This window comes from Ciconia boyciana, chromosome 7 (assembly GCF_034638445.1).
Source record: "Ciconia boyciana chromosome 7, ASM3463844v1, whole genome shotgun sequence".
Taxonomy (NCBI): Eukaryota; Metazoa; Chordata; class Aves; order Ciconiiformes; family Ciconiidae; genus Ciconia; species Ciconia boyciana.
Window position 1 is genome coordinate 1597462 of NC_132940.1, and position 18070 is coordinate 1615531.

The following is an 18070-nucleotide window of genomic DNA, read 5'->3' on the forward strand; positions in this document are numbered from 1 at the left end:
CCCCCTGACACTCAGCACATTCCCCATCTTCTCTTCTAGCACTGACACTCAGGATGTCCTACTACCTACTGCTCCTTTTTTGGTTTGCTTTTGTGTTTGCTAGGTTGGTTCCCAGTCTATGAAATGACCGACTAGAAATATATCGCATATGTGCATATAGCATATATATGTGTGTACATGTCAGTGTACATATATGCACACATATATACCATATATCTATATCTGTCTACATAAATACACACACACATAAAATGCATAGTTATATATAGCCTCTTCATACCTCTGCTTCCTAAATGTGCTGGTGTAATTACGCTCTAAGATATTTTAGGCTTTCCTGATTCCCTCTTCTCTCCTATGAGGGTTCTTTCATCAGCCTGAATATCCTGGTTCCGTTGAACAGCAATACGATGGCACAGGTCTTTATTACTAATACACAAACCAAGTTATACTCAAACTCCCAGAAAACAGTCAAGATGGAACCGAAAACAGAGTCTGTACTAATGTGAAGTCTGCCTAATACAGCCGCCTTATCACTTACAAGGGGAAAAAACCCCTAGGAAAGCAATGCTAGGATTTAACCAGCTGCCCTTTGGTAGAAGGGCAATGACAATGTATCGTTTTCAATATTCTGGATTTACATCCAATTTGAACACAGAATCACAGAATCGTATAGGTTGGAAAAGACCTTTAAGATCATCGAGTCCAACTGTTAACCTAACACTGCCAAGACCACCACTACACCATGTCCCTCAGCACCACATCTACACGGCTTTGCAATACCTCCAGGGATGGGGACTCAACCCCTTCCCTGGGCAGCCTGTTCCAGTGCTGGACAACCCTTTCGGTGAAGACATTTTTCCTAATAGCCAATCTAAACCTCTCCTGACGCAACTTGAGGCCATTTCCTCTTGTCCTATCACTTGTTACCTGGGAGAAGAGACCGACCCCACCTCTCTACACCCTCCTTTCAGGCAGTTGTAGAGAGCGATGAGGTCTCCCCTCAGCTTCCTTTTCTCCAGGCTGAACAACCCCAGGTCCCTCAGCCGCTCCCCATCAGCCTTGTGCTCCAGACCCTTCCCTAGCTCCATTGCCCTTCTCTGGACACGCTCCAGCCCCTCAAGGTCTCTCTTGGAGTGAGGGGCCCAACACTGAACACAGCATTCGAGGTGCGGCCTCACCAGTGCCGAGTGCAGGGGCACGATCACTGCCCTAGTCCTGCTGGCCACACTATTTTTCCTTATTTTGGGAGAATATTAGACTGTACTTGGAAGATCTACTGCCTAACAGTACATTTATTACAACTAAACATCCAGAAAAAGGGCACAAGGCGTCGACCTGCAGTCAGAACTGAAGCAATCAAACCCTGCAGAACGCTGCTGCTGCATGATTTAAGGTTGACTCATCATAACGTAAAAGTTGTTTCCTACAGTGTAGGCAGCACAAACGTGACTTCTGTATTTGTATCCACTGTGAACTTTCATTCAACTAGTTTGAAATAACTTTCAAGAAACAGCTAATGGTTGGAAAAAGTTTACTTTCTATACCAATATACGTTAACACAGAGAAGTACTTAGTGCCTGAACTCTCGCAAATTCAGGAAAATCCACTTACCAAACAGTGGGAAAACACAGTGGTACTTTATATCGTTTACGTAACTCCTCAAAGAAAATTATTAAATATCCTGTGCATCAGAGCAGCTGGATTAATCATACAAATTAGAAAGTCACTGTCAGACCATTCTGTGGTTCTCACAGGGGTGTCCAATATTTACAGCCATTCATAAAGGGTAGCCTTATAATGAAATATAGGCCTTGGAGTTCACAGCTCCAACAAAAAAGGTGTTCGGTAAATGGCTTCAATAACATCAACACAGATGCTGCTAGCCTAATAATTATTTAACCACTAGGTAAAAAAAAAGCCTCATTGTGCAATCGTACAGGAAAACAGCACTCCAATTTGTATCAGAGGTGAGACAAAGCCATATAAGCTGAAGCTACAATTAAGAGAGCGGGAAACAGAGAAGACGGTAACTGTGGTATGAAAGCTGTTTATCTGGACTGAAAGGGGAATACTGAGACAGTAATGTGAGCACCTCATTCACCAAGCCAGGGGCATCCACACATGCATGCACACACACTCACACAACTTCAGAACATTTATCAGAAAACTCATTAACTCCTGGTTCACCGTCATGATTTTAAAGCAGCAAAATGTATTTGGTAAGTAGCTATGCTCTCAATAACAGCCTCCTCTCTCTTCTTAAATTTTAGGTCTGTGACAGCTTGAGGAACAAGAACAGTGCCGGCAGAAACACTAGCTCCCAACAGCAGCCACGTGCTAGGCAGAGGCATTTTGGGGGAGGAGAGGTGCACCCAGCACAGCATTCCCACGCCGCACCAGGGGACCAGCAGAACCAGTCCACGCAGTTCCCACCGCCCTGATTGATGTGGAGGCCTCCAAATCGGTGGGCGACAGAAAAGGATCATTGCACGGGGAAGCATGCATGCTAACCCTTCTATTGCGAGCTGGTACAGACACAGCACCTCCAGAAACCGGGTGTGTTACTACATCTCTTCACTAACCACTCGTATGTGTGTGCATGCATCCATATATGTATGTATGTAAATACATATGTGCTCTGATACACAACTGAAATGTGCAACTAACTTAAATGCATTTTTTCTTATAAACTTGAGAAAAAACTTTAAGTGGGGTGTTTTCTGTTTCACTAGACACAACAGATGAAAAGTGCAACTGTAATCACAGGTTGTCACAGCGCTGAACCCAGAGATGCTGACACATCCACTGACATGCATTGGCAACACCTACACAGATAATACCGAACAACCCACGTGGATAATACTGAACACCTCTGACAAGCAAGCAGACCTCGTACTGATGGGGAAGGAAAGGTGGAGGTACTCACTGGGTGCATCTACCTGCCTGATTTTATGCACAGGACAATTTCTTTTTGGTGCAACTTTGCCTTGTGCCATCTATACGTGTGCAAAGTCCAGCATGTCACTGGTGCTCTCACGGCAGTCTCCTTCCGAAGCCACGGTAGGAGTTGCACCGTGCTCCTCACCGGCCAGCCTCCTACACGTGCTGGGCACACGTTGAGGCCACTGACCTGCACGGACTTCGCTGTCATTGAAGATGCAATGTGGACGTACAGTCCCGGGACTGCAATATGCTATGGCAGACAGCCTGTCCCTCTCTGCATCAAACAGCGAGTAATGGACCCACGCAGGGGGAAAGGTCGGGACCCACAGGAGGAGACCTTCAGGAGTAATGGCTGGCCTCTGAGTTTAGTAGCTCCAGCCTTTCTCAGGATAGCTCTGGACAGATAAGAGGAAAATAATCACAGTGAGAAGTCCTCCACATCAGCTAAGCAAGCTAAATCGCTGCCGGGAGAAGATCAAGACACTTAAAGGAATACAAAATCACCTGTCAAAAGGACTTGAGAAAATCCAAAGCCGACATGGCAAAAAAGAAAATATAAGAGACCTAGAAGACATCCTTTAAAAAGATGAAAACATGTCCAAATAAGGAAAATAGAACAGAATGGTTAACTATAGAAGGCCAGAAAATATCTTCAGAAATATTTGAGAAAAGGCATAAAAAGTAATAACGAATCTCTCCTCGGGCCCCTCAGAAGCAGGAAGCCTGCCAGAGTCTCTGGAAAAGATATAAAAGGAATGCTCGGAAAAAAAGGTCAGAGAAGAAAAACTAAATTAATTTTCTGTATTTGTATTCAGAGCTTGGGCAGCCTCCCATGCTCACCCACAGCTGAGAGCTCAGACAACATGTGTGTATGACACACAAAACCCCTCACCCAGTGCTTCAGCGCTAGATGACTGGGAAGGGTGTAACTAATGTCACGACAACTTTTAAATAATTCCAGGATAAGCCTAGGAAACTACAGACCAGTGACTTTGACAACTATACCAGACAAATTAACAGAAACTCTTTTAAACAATAGAATAAGGGGATATGCAGACAAATATGACACACTGGGGAAATTCAACATAGTTTTTGTGATGAGTATGGATGACTCAAAATACTTCTGGAGTCTTTTGAAAGAGGCAAGAGTACAAAAGAGCTGGACAATAAAGTCTACCCTCATTTCCAAGAGATATGTGCAAAGGTCCTTCACTGAAAGTTCTTAACCTAAGCAGCTATGTGACCAGAGAGGGTCTTCACATGGATAAATAAATGACCAAAGATTGGAAAAAACCACCAATTTCAAAGGAGTGGGTGGAGGAGGAGGAGCTGCCAATAGTCAGGCTCCAGGCTGGGGCACGTGCTGGTTAGTTCATGAACGACACAGAAAAGGACGTTAAGGAAAAGCGGGTTACAGTCACCAAGTTACTCAGCTCCTGCTGGGTAAGTGTTGATCACTGCCACAAACAGGACTGAGGGCGGGACGGGCCCTTGGTGGGACCCGTGGAACTGGAGTCACCTACGCACTTCTCTAAGTGGTTCCTCCCTTGGCAGCCTCCTCTCTTCCCCTGTCTTCCCATCCAGGTTGAACTACGGCCTTATTCAGCAGGATAGAAAACTGGGAATTACATCTCTCCACTCTGACAAGTTACTCAAACACAGACTAATTAAACACTGAAGCACAAACTGCCTCATTCAAAACCCATTGAAGCTAATGGGAATCTGTCCACTGATTTTAATTGCTTCAGTTTGGGTGCAAAATGACTGAAAACATCACTGGCACTTGGAAAGCCTCGCCCGTAGCTTCAAATAGACGTTCAGTAGGGTCATATCACGGAGCCACCGTCTATAAAACACCATCCCAAGCTATTACACAGTAATATTGCATGTTGTTACAGTGAGTAAAGATCAAGTACACTTTTATCCAAACAGAATAATAAAAATTATCTTAGCTGGTTCTTCATGCCAACAGACAACCCTGTGATCTAGGCGGCAAAATTGTTCACACGTAAGAAACTTGGTCAGAATCTCACAGATGCTCTGAAACGTTTAACAGAAATTCAAGAGAAAAAAACAGATTTTTCTATTTTTATTGCACAAATTAAAGCTTTAATAAAATATTAGAAATTATTTGCAATATTGGCCAGAGATTTCCAAGTATTTCTAAATGCTCAAAAGATCCTGGAAACCAGTATCAATAATAATCTTTAATCAAACCATGAGAGAGAAAACAAATTACTGATTTTATAAAACAGTATTGTGAAGATCTATAGACTAAACATACAAGTATTTTCACTATATTAAAAATATTTGTAAGCCTAGTAGTATTTTCTGAAGTAAAAGTTCTGCTGACAGAAAACAGGAGTATCCTGCCACATTTTCATTTGAAGAGCAACTTATGTCTCCAGCCCAGTAGGACAGAGCAAGACAGTGTTATTTTAAATGCTTGGTATGCTCATCAGAAGAATCTGCAAAGCATTTTATGAACAATGCTTCACTAATTTTCTATCAGGAAAGTGCCTGGGAATACAGTGATATGTTTGGACATGTTTTAGATGCCGTAAAATTATGTCAACAAATTCAGCAAAGGGAAGATCTCATTTTTTAATGCAAGAGGTATTAAAGAGGGACACTTTGGAGACCTCTGCTCTGGTGAGAGAGCTACTTTTCAGCCAACTATAGTTAGTATTTACTTAATCTGATATTTTCGTAGATAATTTTAGAACATTTTGCATTCAGTTACTATGGACACATTTTACAACAATCTTGACTGTTGAGCTAGTATGAAATATAGCAAAATTAGAGTTATAGTAAACACTAAGCACATTTAGTTCCTGTTTATGCCAAAATGCTAAATGTTTCCTTTAAAAAATCTTTATACATATATTTTACAGCATAGAACTGGTGAAAGAATATGACCTGCTTTTTTATAACATCAAGTTGCACTTAGCATGGTAATAGTACTGAGCAGAAGTTACTTAAAACAGTCATAGAGTACATTTCACATCTATTTAAAAGCCAAATTACAATATTAAAATTATTTATTTGCCTTCCTTTTCATGCCTTTTCTCACATTAGAACTTCTGGACAAACTACCAACATAATCAGGTTAATCTTACTCATGATATATCTAATAAATTGTAGAATAAGAAAGAAAGCCTTTAAGTATATATCTGAAAGACCTGCATCACCTTTTTTGCAACTAGATTGTAAAATATATTCTGATTTATATTAGTGCTTTTGTTTTCCTAACTGCAGATGGTTGTACTGTAGACACAGTTTTCTTGTCACAGTTTTCCTTCTCTTATTGGCTGAGAAAATAAAGCAGCCTGGTATTTAAGGTTTTCCTGTTTCCCTTAAATCCTAAACGACCTACCAATACTGCTTTAGCTCTCCCTGCCACGCTACCGTGGCTCCATTCGCCCATGGCCTCACCGCTCTCCTCCTCCAACCTCCCAGGCTCAGCCCCCATCTTCCCAGGCCCACGCCAGCAGGCAAAGAGATGCTGCTTTACACGAGTAGTCACCGTCTTCTTATAAAAGAGGTCAAATTCACCCTAATTAGGAAGCAGGACATATAACCTCTAAATTAACACTCTGTAATATCTGTCAACTCCTGTCCATCCATTACACTGGGCATCTTTTTTTGCTTGCAGAGAAAACTTCTCTAGAGGACAAAAAAAGCCCAGAAATGCATAGATCTCCCATCTTTGTCCCAGTTGATGCAAAAATGACCTTGTCAACTTTCTTCTCTTCCTCTTACTTTATTTCATAACACAGCTGTCCCTTTTATCTAGCAGTTTTAAGGACAGCATTTGCATAAGCAAAACCTTTTACTTCCAGGTCATCTCAGTAGTGTATAGCAAAGCCTTCTGCCATAGCGAGGAGCAGAGAACAAACACGCCTACAAATAACGATTCCCTTGGTTACAAGAATCAAAGAACTTCCTTACTTCCAGAACCATACCGTGGGAAAAGTCCCACTCAGCCACCTTAAACTCAGTGCTACCGAAACCAGAGGCTGCTACGCTTAGGTATGAATCTTCCAAACACTTGCCAAACGTGACAAAATTTGCCTGTTAAACACCATGTATCACAGAAGAAAAAAAATAAATACTTTTATTACTAACAATGACACACAATCCCAATCTTGCTCCCACTGAATTCAGTAACAAGTCTGTTATCATCTTCAGTGGGATTAGAATTAGACCAGAAATAAAAAAAATTCCGTTTGATCAAAATTATTCTGTTGTGGAATTCTGATTCTTCAATCCTAGCACGCACACATCCATTTATTCCGACAAGCACCTTCTGCATGCAAAGACTATACGACTCCCTTCTAAAAGAGACTGATGTTTAAGAGGTAGTTAGATAGCACGTATATACTACAGCATGTATATAGCCTTTCAGATGATAAAGACCTCAAAGGCTCCAAATCTGCTGTCCTGAACAGGTCTCATTTTTAAATGCAGATAAACACTTCGGTAGCAGATTAAGGCTTTTTTGTTGTTGTTTTTCAAAATAGTAAATGTGACTCAGAATAGAGGAAATAGAAAGTTTAGACAAAAAAGTGTTTTCAACTGATATAAAGAATATTGCCTTTAAAACAAAACCAGCTTTGCTTTAAAAAAGGAAAGCACCGTGGAGAAAAGCCCACAGGAAGTAGCGAAAATGTCACTATATCTCATTATAGGCGAAATGCCTGCGTAGGAGATTTTGATAAATGCATGCTTGCTAAAAAGGGTGCCCTTTTTAAATGAGCTAAATAATATGCAATTCAGTATCAGCAACGTTTGGTAAACACAGTCTACTGCCACCACGATAAGTTGTCCCCATCACTTATAATGGGGACAGACAACCCCCGCTTCTAACAATCCCAAATCCATGGATATTTTTTCATTGGTTAGGATCCCTGTTACAGAAAACAATTGTATAATGCTGGTCCGAATACAAAAACATACGCATTGCTTTATGCAGTGCAACTTCCTATATTTAGCATGGGAAGCGTATAGATTTATTTTTCATTTCTTTACTGTTTCCTTTTCAAAATATCATTTAAATGTTGGTCAAATTATAGCAACAAATTACGGCAACTTTATTTTTTGGTAAATAGTACCAAGAAACACTACCAAATTGACATTTCTTCAATATTCTGATGGTACAGGTTTCTAAAGAGTATTGTAAACCCCCAAATACATTTAACTTCTGCACAGATCATATGGGGAGATTGTTCTACTGAGGTTACAACGAGTATGTTTGCAATACATCAGACCACTTCTTCATGAGGAAAATACTGTCACATGATCACTGACCAGGGTTCTCTCATATGTTGTTTTCCAATTTTGTTTACATCTGGTATTTTAAAATGTCACATTATAGATTTTGGATATTGAGTTACAGTCAGCTAATGTACCAGTCTCCATCTTCCATTGTATGTTCACTTTTTGCTAAAAACCTTCAGTAGAATTTCTTTAAACCATGGAAAAAATAACTCTTAACAGAAAAGACACCATTGCATTGCTGACAATAAAAATATTTTGCACTTTTGGAAATTTCAGGTGAAAGAGACTTATGTAAATAGTCAATCACTTACTTTGGTAGAGTTTTCAAGTGATTTTCTCTTAATTCCAAAATTCGCAATTTGACAAGTCTAGAAATATGATAAAAAATAATTAGTTCATTCAATGAATTAGTTCAGGAATTCAGAAGAATGATTTGAAACTACTTATTTCAACAAAAAAAGGGTCTGCTTAATGCACAATAGTCAGATGTCCAGATAGTGTGGGGCTGAACGACACAAAATGCATTCAGAACCAAACAGCTTCACGCAAGGACAGATAGCGTCGGATAAGGACATACCTGTCCTTACGTGAACTCTTCTGAAAAACTTCGGCATCTATCAGTTTTTCACAGTAATTCTAAACTATGTTTGTTAATTATTCAAACAAGGCAAACATAGTAAAAGTTAATTTCTCTCAAACATTTCCAGACCTATTAAAGGATAAAAAGCAACTGCTATTTAATTCACAGCTTTCTTTTGCATTTTTTGAGCACTGAATACTACAACTCCACCCAGGCAGACCAATACCACAGAACAGATCTCCACTGACTTTACTGTATTTTAAACAGAAGTAGGACATGTGCTTAAGTGTTGGCATAAATTAGAACCTGTACACAACAGTGCTTCGTAATTCCCTATCGTTGCGCAAACTCTAACCAGCAGTTTTATTTAAGCCACAGCAATAATTTTCATGAAGTAGAATAATGGGAAGGAAGGAGGACACATCAGATAAGAGATGAAGAAACTAATATATTGGAGTTCCAGAAGTTGGGGCAGTATTGTCTAATTACCCATATTGTCTAGGAAGATAATTTGATAAACATGAAAGGATTTTGATTCATGTCACCCTTTTGCTGGTTCTTTAATCCCAAATTATAATCAATGAGGGGAGGAAAAGGAAGAGGATATACAACCAAAAGGATGAACAAGGTCCTTTCCTCTTCATCTCAAATTGTACAACTGCACTCACAGAAAATCTGGAGGATCAAATCAACTATTTTTTAGAGGTCCGTTCAATGCCTGAGCTGACCGTGCCCAGGAGTGCTCAAGGCCTGTGTGACACTGAGCAGTTCTGCATAACTAACCTGTAATTGTATCACTGCTAAACAGAGACGTCAGCCCAGAGTCACACTGTGAAAGCTTTCAGGCTGATACCACAGTTTCTATGATATCCGAAGACAGTTTATTGAGGAACTTTATGGTGAGTTTCAGCGATTTCATTAATACTGCTTTTCGTATTACTCTGTCTCTACAGTCCAGGTCCTTTAGTGCCATACGTGTAAATGTGTGGGAAAAGTTCAAAGAAAATACAACAAAGCTTTAAATAGTTCTCTGTCCAGCACACCACCAGTTTTCAGTTTCATGGAACCTCAGGCTTCCCAATATCATGCTCTTCTAGAAAACTATGATTTTATCTGTTTCATCTACCAAATAAAGCAGAAGACTTTTCAAGTCTTACAGTTGTGCTCAACCAGGACTAAAAAGAACAACCTTAAACAAGAAATGTGTAGAGATATTTACATGATGCTCAGGTAGACTCCATTCCTGACTTTACTGACATGGCTAAATGAGACCATAACAGATTAACTGAATATTACTGTACCAGAAGATATAAAGAAAGCACTAAAATTTGGAGAAGAGCAATAGGGGACATACAGTTAAAGAGCTACACGTAGCTACTTAAAAACCAAAAAGAGCAATGTCTGTATGCTAATGTGGGAAGCTTTGGAAACATGACAAGGATTTCTAAATGCAAGACACCAAATAGATAATATAGGAGCAGAATAATAATGAAGGAATAATAATCACAACTGGAACTAGCGTAATTTCATTTAGATAAGATAGGCATTTGTAAAAGAAAAAGAAAAAAAAGTTAGTGCTTTCTGCTAAAAGATTTAGAATACTAGACATGTCCTTAAGCGACAACGATTATTAGACAAAGTGCCAGCAAGGCTTTAGAAGAGCATAATGAATATAAACACTACACATCCGATAAATTGCAGGGTATTTAATATATTTATTTTTCCTTGACGTTTGAACATAATGTCTGATTCCAAACTGCAGAAGCAGGCTGTCTTAGGATTTACTCTGATATTTCAAACACTCATCAAATGCAAACAATGACAATTTCTCTTCCTCTTTCTTCAACTAGGCATTTTCTAAAAGGTATTCCAGCATAAAGCCCAGACTCAGCTCTGCGTCAGTGACAGGCCCATCAAGTGAATGCTGATAAAGCAGCAGTTTCTATTTCTCAGTGCCTGAGCATACCAATGTCATTTCCAACACACATTATGCCACCTCAGTATGAATTTTGGAGTGCTGAGTTGATGTTCCCAGTTGAACAATAAAACACACATTCGGGTAGCTGGATGGAGCAGGAAAAAATTAATACTAGGTGAATTGTGTAGCAGCCCCGTATCTTTTCTCTGTTAATCCTTTGTCTTCTGAGCTGTTTGCCCAGCTGGACAATCGGAGGGCAGAAAGGCTGACCACTCCCTCACCAGTGTAACAGAGGTGGAATAAACTTGACACTTCTGCCAGACCTGTGCAGCGTAAGGATCCACTGGTGTCTACTGCCCTCTTAAACGGCCATGGCAAATTGTGCTAGCTTTGATTCCCCCTCCCTTCTGCTTTGTCCTTATCTAACACTTTTTGCCTCAGTTTCTGCTGCATTTATTTTTACTCTCATTCTACATCCCTTCTGCTCTGCTGTCTTTTGAATCTTCTCTCTTGTTCTTGCTTTCACATTTTTCCGTTGGTTACTCCACCACGCTCAGTCATTTCTTTCTTCCTTCCTGACTCACAACACTTTTTCTTTCTGTTCATTTTCCAACAGGAATACACCTTATTGTTATTTTCTGCCCTTGCCACAATTTAATAACACATTTGATCAAGGACAGGCCTCTTCTTCAATTTCTATTTCTTCTCACCTTTTCCCTAAACCACCAAACTGCATCACTTCATCATAAAGTTCTTGCTGACATGACATTCTCTCTAACAACAATCATTCCTCAAAACAGGGCTGGAAAGCCAAAATCTCTTTGGTTTTTTTTATTTTGCCTTGTTTTGTTTTTAAAAAGAATACAGCTTTAAAATGGTCCCTTAAAGCCTAAACTGGGTTCATATGAAAGAGCAATGTGCTTTGATGACTAATTCTTACCTTCCAAAGTTAGCTGGAAGAAACTCCAAAAAGGCATCATTTAGATAGAGCTGGGTCAAATTTAGAAGTTGTGTGAAGCCATCTGGCAGCCTAAAAAAAACAGTTAAAAGCTTAATGCTCACCCCGAAGTTGCTATGGAAATAATAACAATGTATATTTAGAAAGAGAAAGATGACTTTCTCTCTCACCTTCTTTTTCTACCCAAATTCTCAAGAAGAACTTACACGTTACAGACAACAGTTTTGCCCATTCTCATCTTTTCCACGTTGCTATAACCATATGAAATTCAAATGCCTGGCACATTCAAGTTACATCAGCCTTTTCTCCCTTCCTAGCTGAGTGTTTTAAGCCAAAGGTGTTTTCTTTCTTTCTAGCTCTTTTTTTTTTTTTTTAACTGAAATAGTAAAATTTTATCCCTTCATCTCCTTCACTCCATTTTATAAATCACGGGATTACACCACAGATTTTTTTGTGACTATTATTGCAAGTTTTTGGAAGGAATAAGAGTTGCCAAAGTCCCAAGAGATTACAGTATGCGAGGACGTAGCATGGCTTACTTCCCAAATACACAAAGCACCAGCCCCCCGCGTTTAAAAGGCTGCACCACACGGACTGCTTTCCCAACACCGCCTTTACTATGTGGAAAGACACCACGTTTGTTACATAGTACACAGATCTTTTAATAGATACCTGAAGCCCGGACTTCAAACAATGAAAAAGAAATTTAGATTAATCCTGCAAATGAAGTTGATACAATGCCTTTAAATTTTAGTTCACTTTGCGTAAATTTTCTGCACTTGCAGTAAACAAACACGAGCTACTGATACTCACTTAGAGACTGGATTGACACTGGCTTCAATAATTGTTAAACACTTACAACATTTAATATTTTCTGGAAAATCTTGAATTCCTAAAAAAATATTGAAAGAATTATTATACACACATAAAAAACCTGTTCATCTTGTTTTGTTCATAAATTAGTTCATTTGGCATTTTCAGATCAGACTTAAGCTACAACAGGAAGAATACATCTATTTTAGTATTACAGTCTAAAAGATGATACTGAAGTGCTAAATAAATACACCAGAACAGATAATATGCCTTGTACTAAAACTATTATGCTAATGCTTGATTTATATAATCTTCTAGAGTTAAACAGTGACATCATTTGTACTGATATTTGTGCCTTTCATTTCTTTCCGAACTGCTTATCTTTTTCTCCTTTGCCTCCTCCTCTTCTCGGGAGAACATACATATAATCCTGAGAGTCTCTAGGCCTATACTGATAATAAATTTTTCAAAATTTTCAAGAATGCCTAAGCCTCGTTTTCAAAACAAAGACACTTAAGTTCAGACATGCAAAGGTTTTTAGGCACATAAATATGTAAATGCACAATTTGGAAATGCACATCAGCAAATTAGTCACTGGCTATGTAATTCCTGGTGGTTGTTCAGCTGCAGCCTTACATGCTTACATACGTTACACAAGAGCCCAGTAAGTACTAAGCCACTTTGGGAAGTGGAATAGTTCATAAGGGCACTGAAAAATGGTCTCCCACTCCTATTTCTAATGTTTATCGGTCACGAGTCATCACGGGATACTATGCTAAAGCTCTATTTTTTTTTTTTTACAGACAAGTAAATGCAGCAGATATCTACCCAGACTTCTCAGCAGTGCCAGACAGGAAAATAGTACATAATCTAGAAAAAGAGCAAGTTTTCTAGAACACAAATTTGCTAATCATTAGGAATTACAACTTCATTATTGTTCATATTTATTACAATTCTTTAAAATACTTATACTTTTGATCTCTTACCATTTTTACTGATATCAAGTTCTTTGAGATTAACTAAGCTAGCAATAGTGGTTGGCAGACTTGAAAGGTCATTGTCTGGTATACTCAGTTTGCGTAAAGCTTGACAGTTGAACAGTTGCTGTAACATAAAAAGATACTTTACAGTGTTTCAGGAAAAAGATCAGTTTGGGATCATTATTTATACACAGAAGCAACAAATACCACAAAAGTACATTTGCTACTTAAGAATACAATAATCAAAAAATATTTTGAAAAGCCATTGTTTGAGAAGACATTCTTACAGGCTGCTCCGTATCATGAACACAGCTTACACATAGTTGGCAAGAATAATCAGAACAGTTGATTGGTAGCAGGAATGTTCAAAAAGAGCTTTCTGTCAAAAACTGCATACTCATTGCAATCAACATTTTGTAGGTACATGATATTTCATATGTGTCATATCAATTGAAATTTTTTGTGGCTTGTGGTAAATTAAAATATTTGATTTTATAATTGAATTTTGTGACAGATTTTAAAATATTTTGACTGCATGCAGAACAAATTTGCTATCTTCAAGACACAAAATGCTTTGACATTATCAAAATGATATGTTCCTTAAGTCCCCCCAAAATTCAGGACTTGATTCTAATTTTTAATTCAAATGCAGATTTTATAAAATGTCAGAATTTCCACTGCAAAAACAATCCTCCTTTCAACCTGCAGTAACCAATAAATCGTGTCGAAAGCACCTATTTAACATGGCTGCTTTCCTCAAGAAATATCACTCTCTCATACACCACCTTACAGATGTAGAAATCAGTAAAAGCACCACACTTGGAGAAAGCAGCCATGAAAGCGATGTCACGTCTAGGTACGCTGCATTGCCAGGTTGGAGGTGCTGTATATGACCAACAAGCAGGTGCATTTTTTAGACAGAGTAGCTTACAGCTTCTTCGAGCCCAGCGTGCTAGCAGGTATAAGAGGAGAATGCAATATAATTGCTTGCCTTATTTCTTGCCCTGCTCCACACTCCCCAGAGACAGCACTGTGGAAAACTGACTGTTAAGAGGAGCAGGGCAGGGCCACGCGTGGCCGCCCGTCTCGGCGGTACGCACCCTGCTCTGCGCACCCAGCACAGCGTCGGTGCAGCTGGCCTCCAACCCCTGGTGCCAACCGCTCCTGCGCTGCCCACCGCACCGGACTGCAGCGAAGACCTGCTTCCCACTACCCGCTCTGCGGCTGCAGGCTCTAAAAACATGGCTCTTTTCAAGAGCTAAAAGCTACCAAACCCCGTAGAACTTTCTGCGAATATGAGCTCACCAGATGGCATCAGAAAATTCAGTGGGTTCCAGAGAAGAACTTCTCCTCTTTGCTGGCATCTCAAAAGCCCTCTTCAAATATTAGTGCTGTGTCTACAACAGATTTAGTCTTTCTTTCAGACTTCTACATCAGAGTAAAGTCTCACCTACAGGCTATTTGAGAATGTGTAATAATTTGATTGCTGAGATGAAAAACTCAGCCAAGTATGCAGAGAGGAGAAAATTAGCACACAAATGGCATGCAAATGCCAACCTGGTACTTCACCTGAAGTAAATTTTAGATCATTTTGAAACTGCATTTTTCTGCCGTAACTCATAATCCTTTAGAAAAATCCTGCTTCTTCTTCAAGATAAGCTGTTCTCAGAAAACTGAGAGGGAATCACATGAATAAAAAATGCTCAGAATGAGAAGCACCACAGCACAATCACCATCAACTGGCACCAAATATGAGAGGGCCTTTTTACTGAAAGACACTTTTCCACATGCCTGTGTATTGACAGGTTTTTTCAGGTTTCCTCTTACACAAAACGTACTTGCTCATTCTCACGATTGCACAACAGCCTCCTCCCGCCCGTTCCCGGCTAAGGCCAGCGGCAGGCGGAGAAGCACCACGCACTGCTGCAGCCCCGCAGGAGCGACAGAGAGAACCGCTTCCGGGCTGCGGCCTGCGGTTCCCGAGCCAACGGATAGGAACAGCCAGAACATTTACTGTACGCCTGGAAGCCAAACTGGGTTACGCATTTCTGCTTGCAGACAATGCTACTAAAGGGAAGTATCTCTCCAGAGCACGAGGAATTCCTTTGCAATGCATCTGAGAGCACCTACTTCTTCTCTTTTTGAAGGAAGCACATCGTTTTGGACAAGACTGGAAAGTAATGAAATGAATAGGCTCTAGGGTTGGCTCTTGAAATTTCTAGCTGTGTGGGAACAGCTGTTGACATCAGTAATGTTCAGCACAGGGAACCTGCAGAATTTTGGTACATACACAAACTATACCATGCTATTATACCTGGAAAATGAAATTCCCAGTGCGTGGTCCCAGCCATTCCCCTGGAGAATTCTTCTTTGAAAAGCCAAGGAAGGTTTGGAACTTAAACTTTTGACAATATCTGAACAGATAGAAGGCTTTTGAACTGGTGAATGAAGAAGTGTAATAAAAAACATTCCCTCCAGAGTAATTTTATGACGTACTGTTGTATCAGAAATAACACAAGAGTGTGACTACAGGTATGTAGGCCCAAAATTGCCCACTTTTTTTTAACCCACTGTATTTTCAAAAATTGTCCATCTCAATTTCTAGTGCTTTACGGCCTCGCCATCACGATCTTGATGTGATCATCACACTGTACGTCCATGTCCTACTTTTATTCCTTTCAGACTGGAAACCAAGTGGTGCTAACAGCGCTGTGATTTGCCTCATAACAATGGGCTATTATCCTGCATATCTCAAGCTCTTGACTACCCAGCAACAGAGGCTGTTGGCTTCCCGGGCCATCAGAGAGCAACATGAAATGTCTGCTCTTTACTTTCCATAGGCATAACTGTGAAATCAATTGGCTGACATATCGGGGGAATTTGATGCCAGGATTCCAAAGCGATAACACTTGCTAGCTTTGCAGAACGGACACAGGATTTCTTATTGGCAGATCTAGACAAAGTATTCAATGCCTTTAATGGAAACTGTAACTGAGATAGCAAATGCAATGCAAAAGCAAAATATAGTTCATTTATAATACCTACCCATCTATGTGAGCTATATGTTAGTGATTACCTCAGCACCGATTATGTATTGGTTGTACTGTTTGTCCTCAGTGAGACAATCAGGCGTTAAGATGTAGCCTCTCACTTCTGTAGCACTATTTAGCGTTACTGGTATCTATTTTACCAACAAGTGAGATGGCGAAACACAGCGGTGGCAATTTCTAGAATTTGTTGTTAGAGACAGACGAATTTTTCCTATGTCATTAACAAGTAAACTAATTTTGTCCATTACAAATTAGTCTGGACTTCATATTTATAAGGGAAAGCTGCTGGGGAGAATTTTCATCTCAGTCATGTTTTTCTGGATACTGATTGCCAGTGACTCCACCTTCATTAAAATCGATATTCTTTTTTATTAGTCATTGATTCTTTTGACTCATACAAATAAGGACATACTTGCAGAACCAGCTCATGATAATGAAGTCAAAGGCAAATAAAATAAAAGACTGGGCTAGAATTAGGCGAAAATTGAGAATAAGAATGATACAACAATCCTACAAATCCTTAAAAGAAAAATATTAGAAAGTAGGAACTAGAAATCCATTTCTAATGAAGACAGCAGAAAAAAAGCATAATTATGATGCATAAAATGTAAGGTAAAAATTTTTAAAAAACCGGCAGAATGAGTTTAATACATCAGTTCAATGCAAAATAATTTATTGGTCTCTAGTGTATCATGTATCTAGGTAGATAAGGACTTAACAGAGCTTTTACCTATGCTTTTTCATTAAATTTTTAAACATGATAAAGTGTTCTGATGAGAGAAAATTTCAAAAGAATATTGTAACTTCAGAGGCACATAACATTTGGTAAATAACAGAAAATTGACAAACCACATTTTCTCTGGAAGAAGTTATTGGAATTCACATTTACAGAGAGAGGAAAGTCCTGCCTATGGTAGATCACAACGTGTAATACAAAAGTTAAGTAATATGGTGCCATTTTAAGGAAAAAATGGCATTTTCTCTCCTAGAATATTAATTCAATAGTGAAAAAAAGTTCAGACACATGCAGCAAAAAATATCTGAAGCAGAAAATTTGATAAAGAAATTATTTGGACTGTTTAATTTATGGTAATGATTAATAAAGGCTTAAGACAAAAAATTATGAATGGTATAAAGCAAGCAAATTAATCTTCTCTTATACAGGGCCAAGACTATGTTAAACAATGCATTTACCCAAATTTAAGACCGGTTAAAAGGATTTCTTCAATACCTAGTATTTGCTCCAAAATATTATTTATCACAAAGAAAAATGAGAAGAGAGAGGTGCAAAAATAGAGTCCTATACATTTAAATCTCTCCAAGGTATGTATTTATCTGCTGTTTCGTTTCACAAATAATACATACAAAATAGGTGACACCACAACACAATGCAAAGGTTTCCTCAGCGTGCACGTTTCAATTGTGACTGACACTGACAACTATCACCTTCATCCCAATTTTGTCATTTCGGACCCCTTACCTTTGGCCCTCAGTTTTTCCATACAGAATTATGGCATATTGCTCTTGTTCTATGCCCTGATATATTTG

At 39.2% G+C, this 18070-nt stretch overlaps 1 protein-coding gene across 13 annotated transcripts in view; it reads right to left on the reverse strand.

Moving 5' to 3' along the window:
• Nucleotides 1–18070, reverse strand: part of LRRC7 (leucine rich repeat containing 7) — a 175884-nt gene that overhangs the window by 81778 nt on the left and 76036 nt on the right. For all 13 annotated transcript variants that reach the window (XR_012043489.1, XR_012043491.1, XR_012043490.1 and 10 more), the window contains exons 3-6: nt 13479–13596; nt 12493–12571; nt 11662–11751; nt 8535–8591 (exon numbers count right to left, since the gene is read on the reverse strand). Coding sequence is in view for 10 of the 13 variants with exons in the window: in XM_072868207.1 (XP_072724308.1) it covers nt 8535–8591; nt 11662–11751; nt 12493–12571; nt 13479–13596 (344 nt within the window). In the remaining 3 variants the exon portion in view is untranslated. The remainder of the gene's footprint in view (nt 1–8534; nt 8592–11661; nt 11752–12492; nt 12572–13478; nt 13597–18070) is intronic.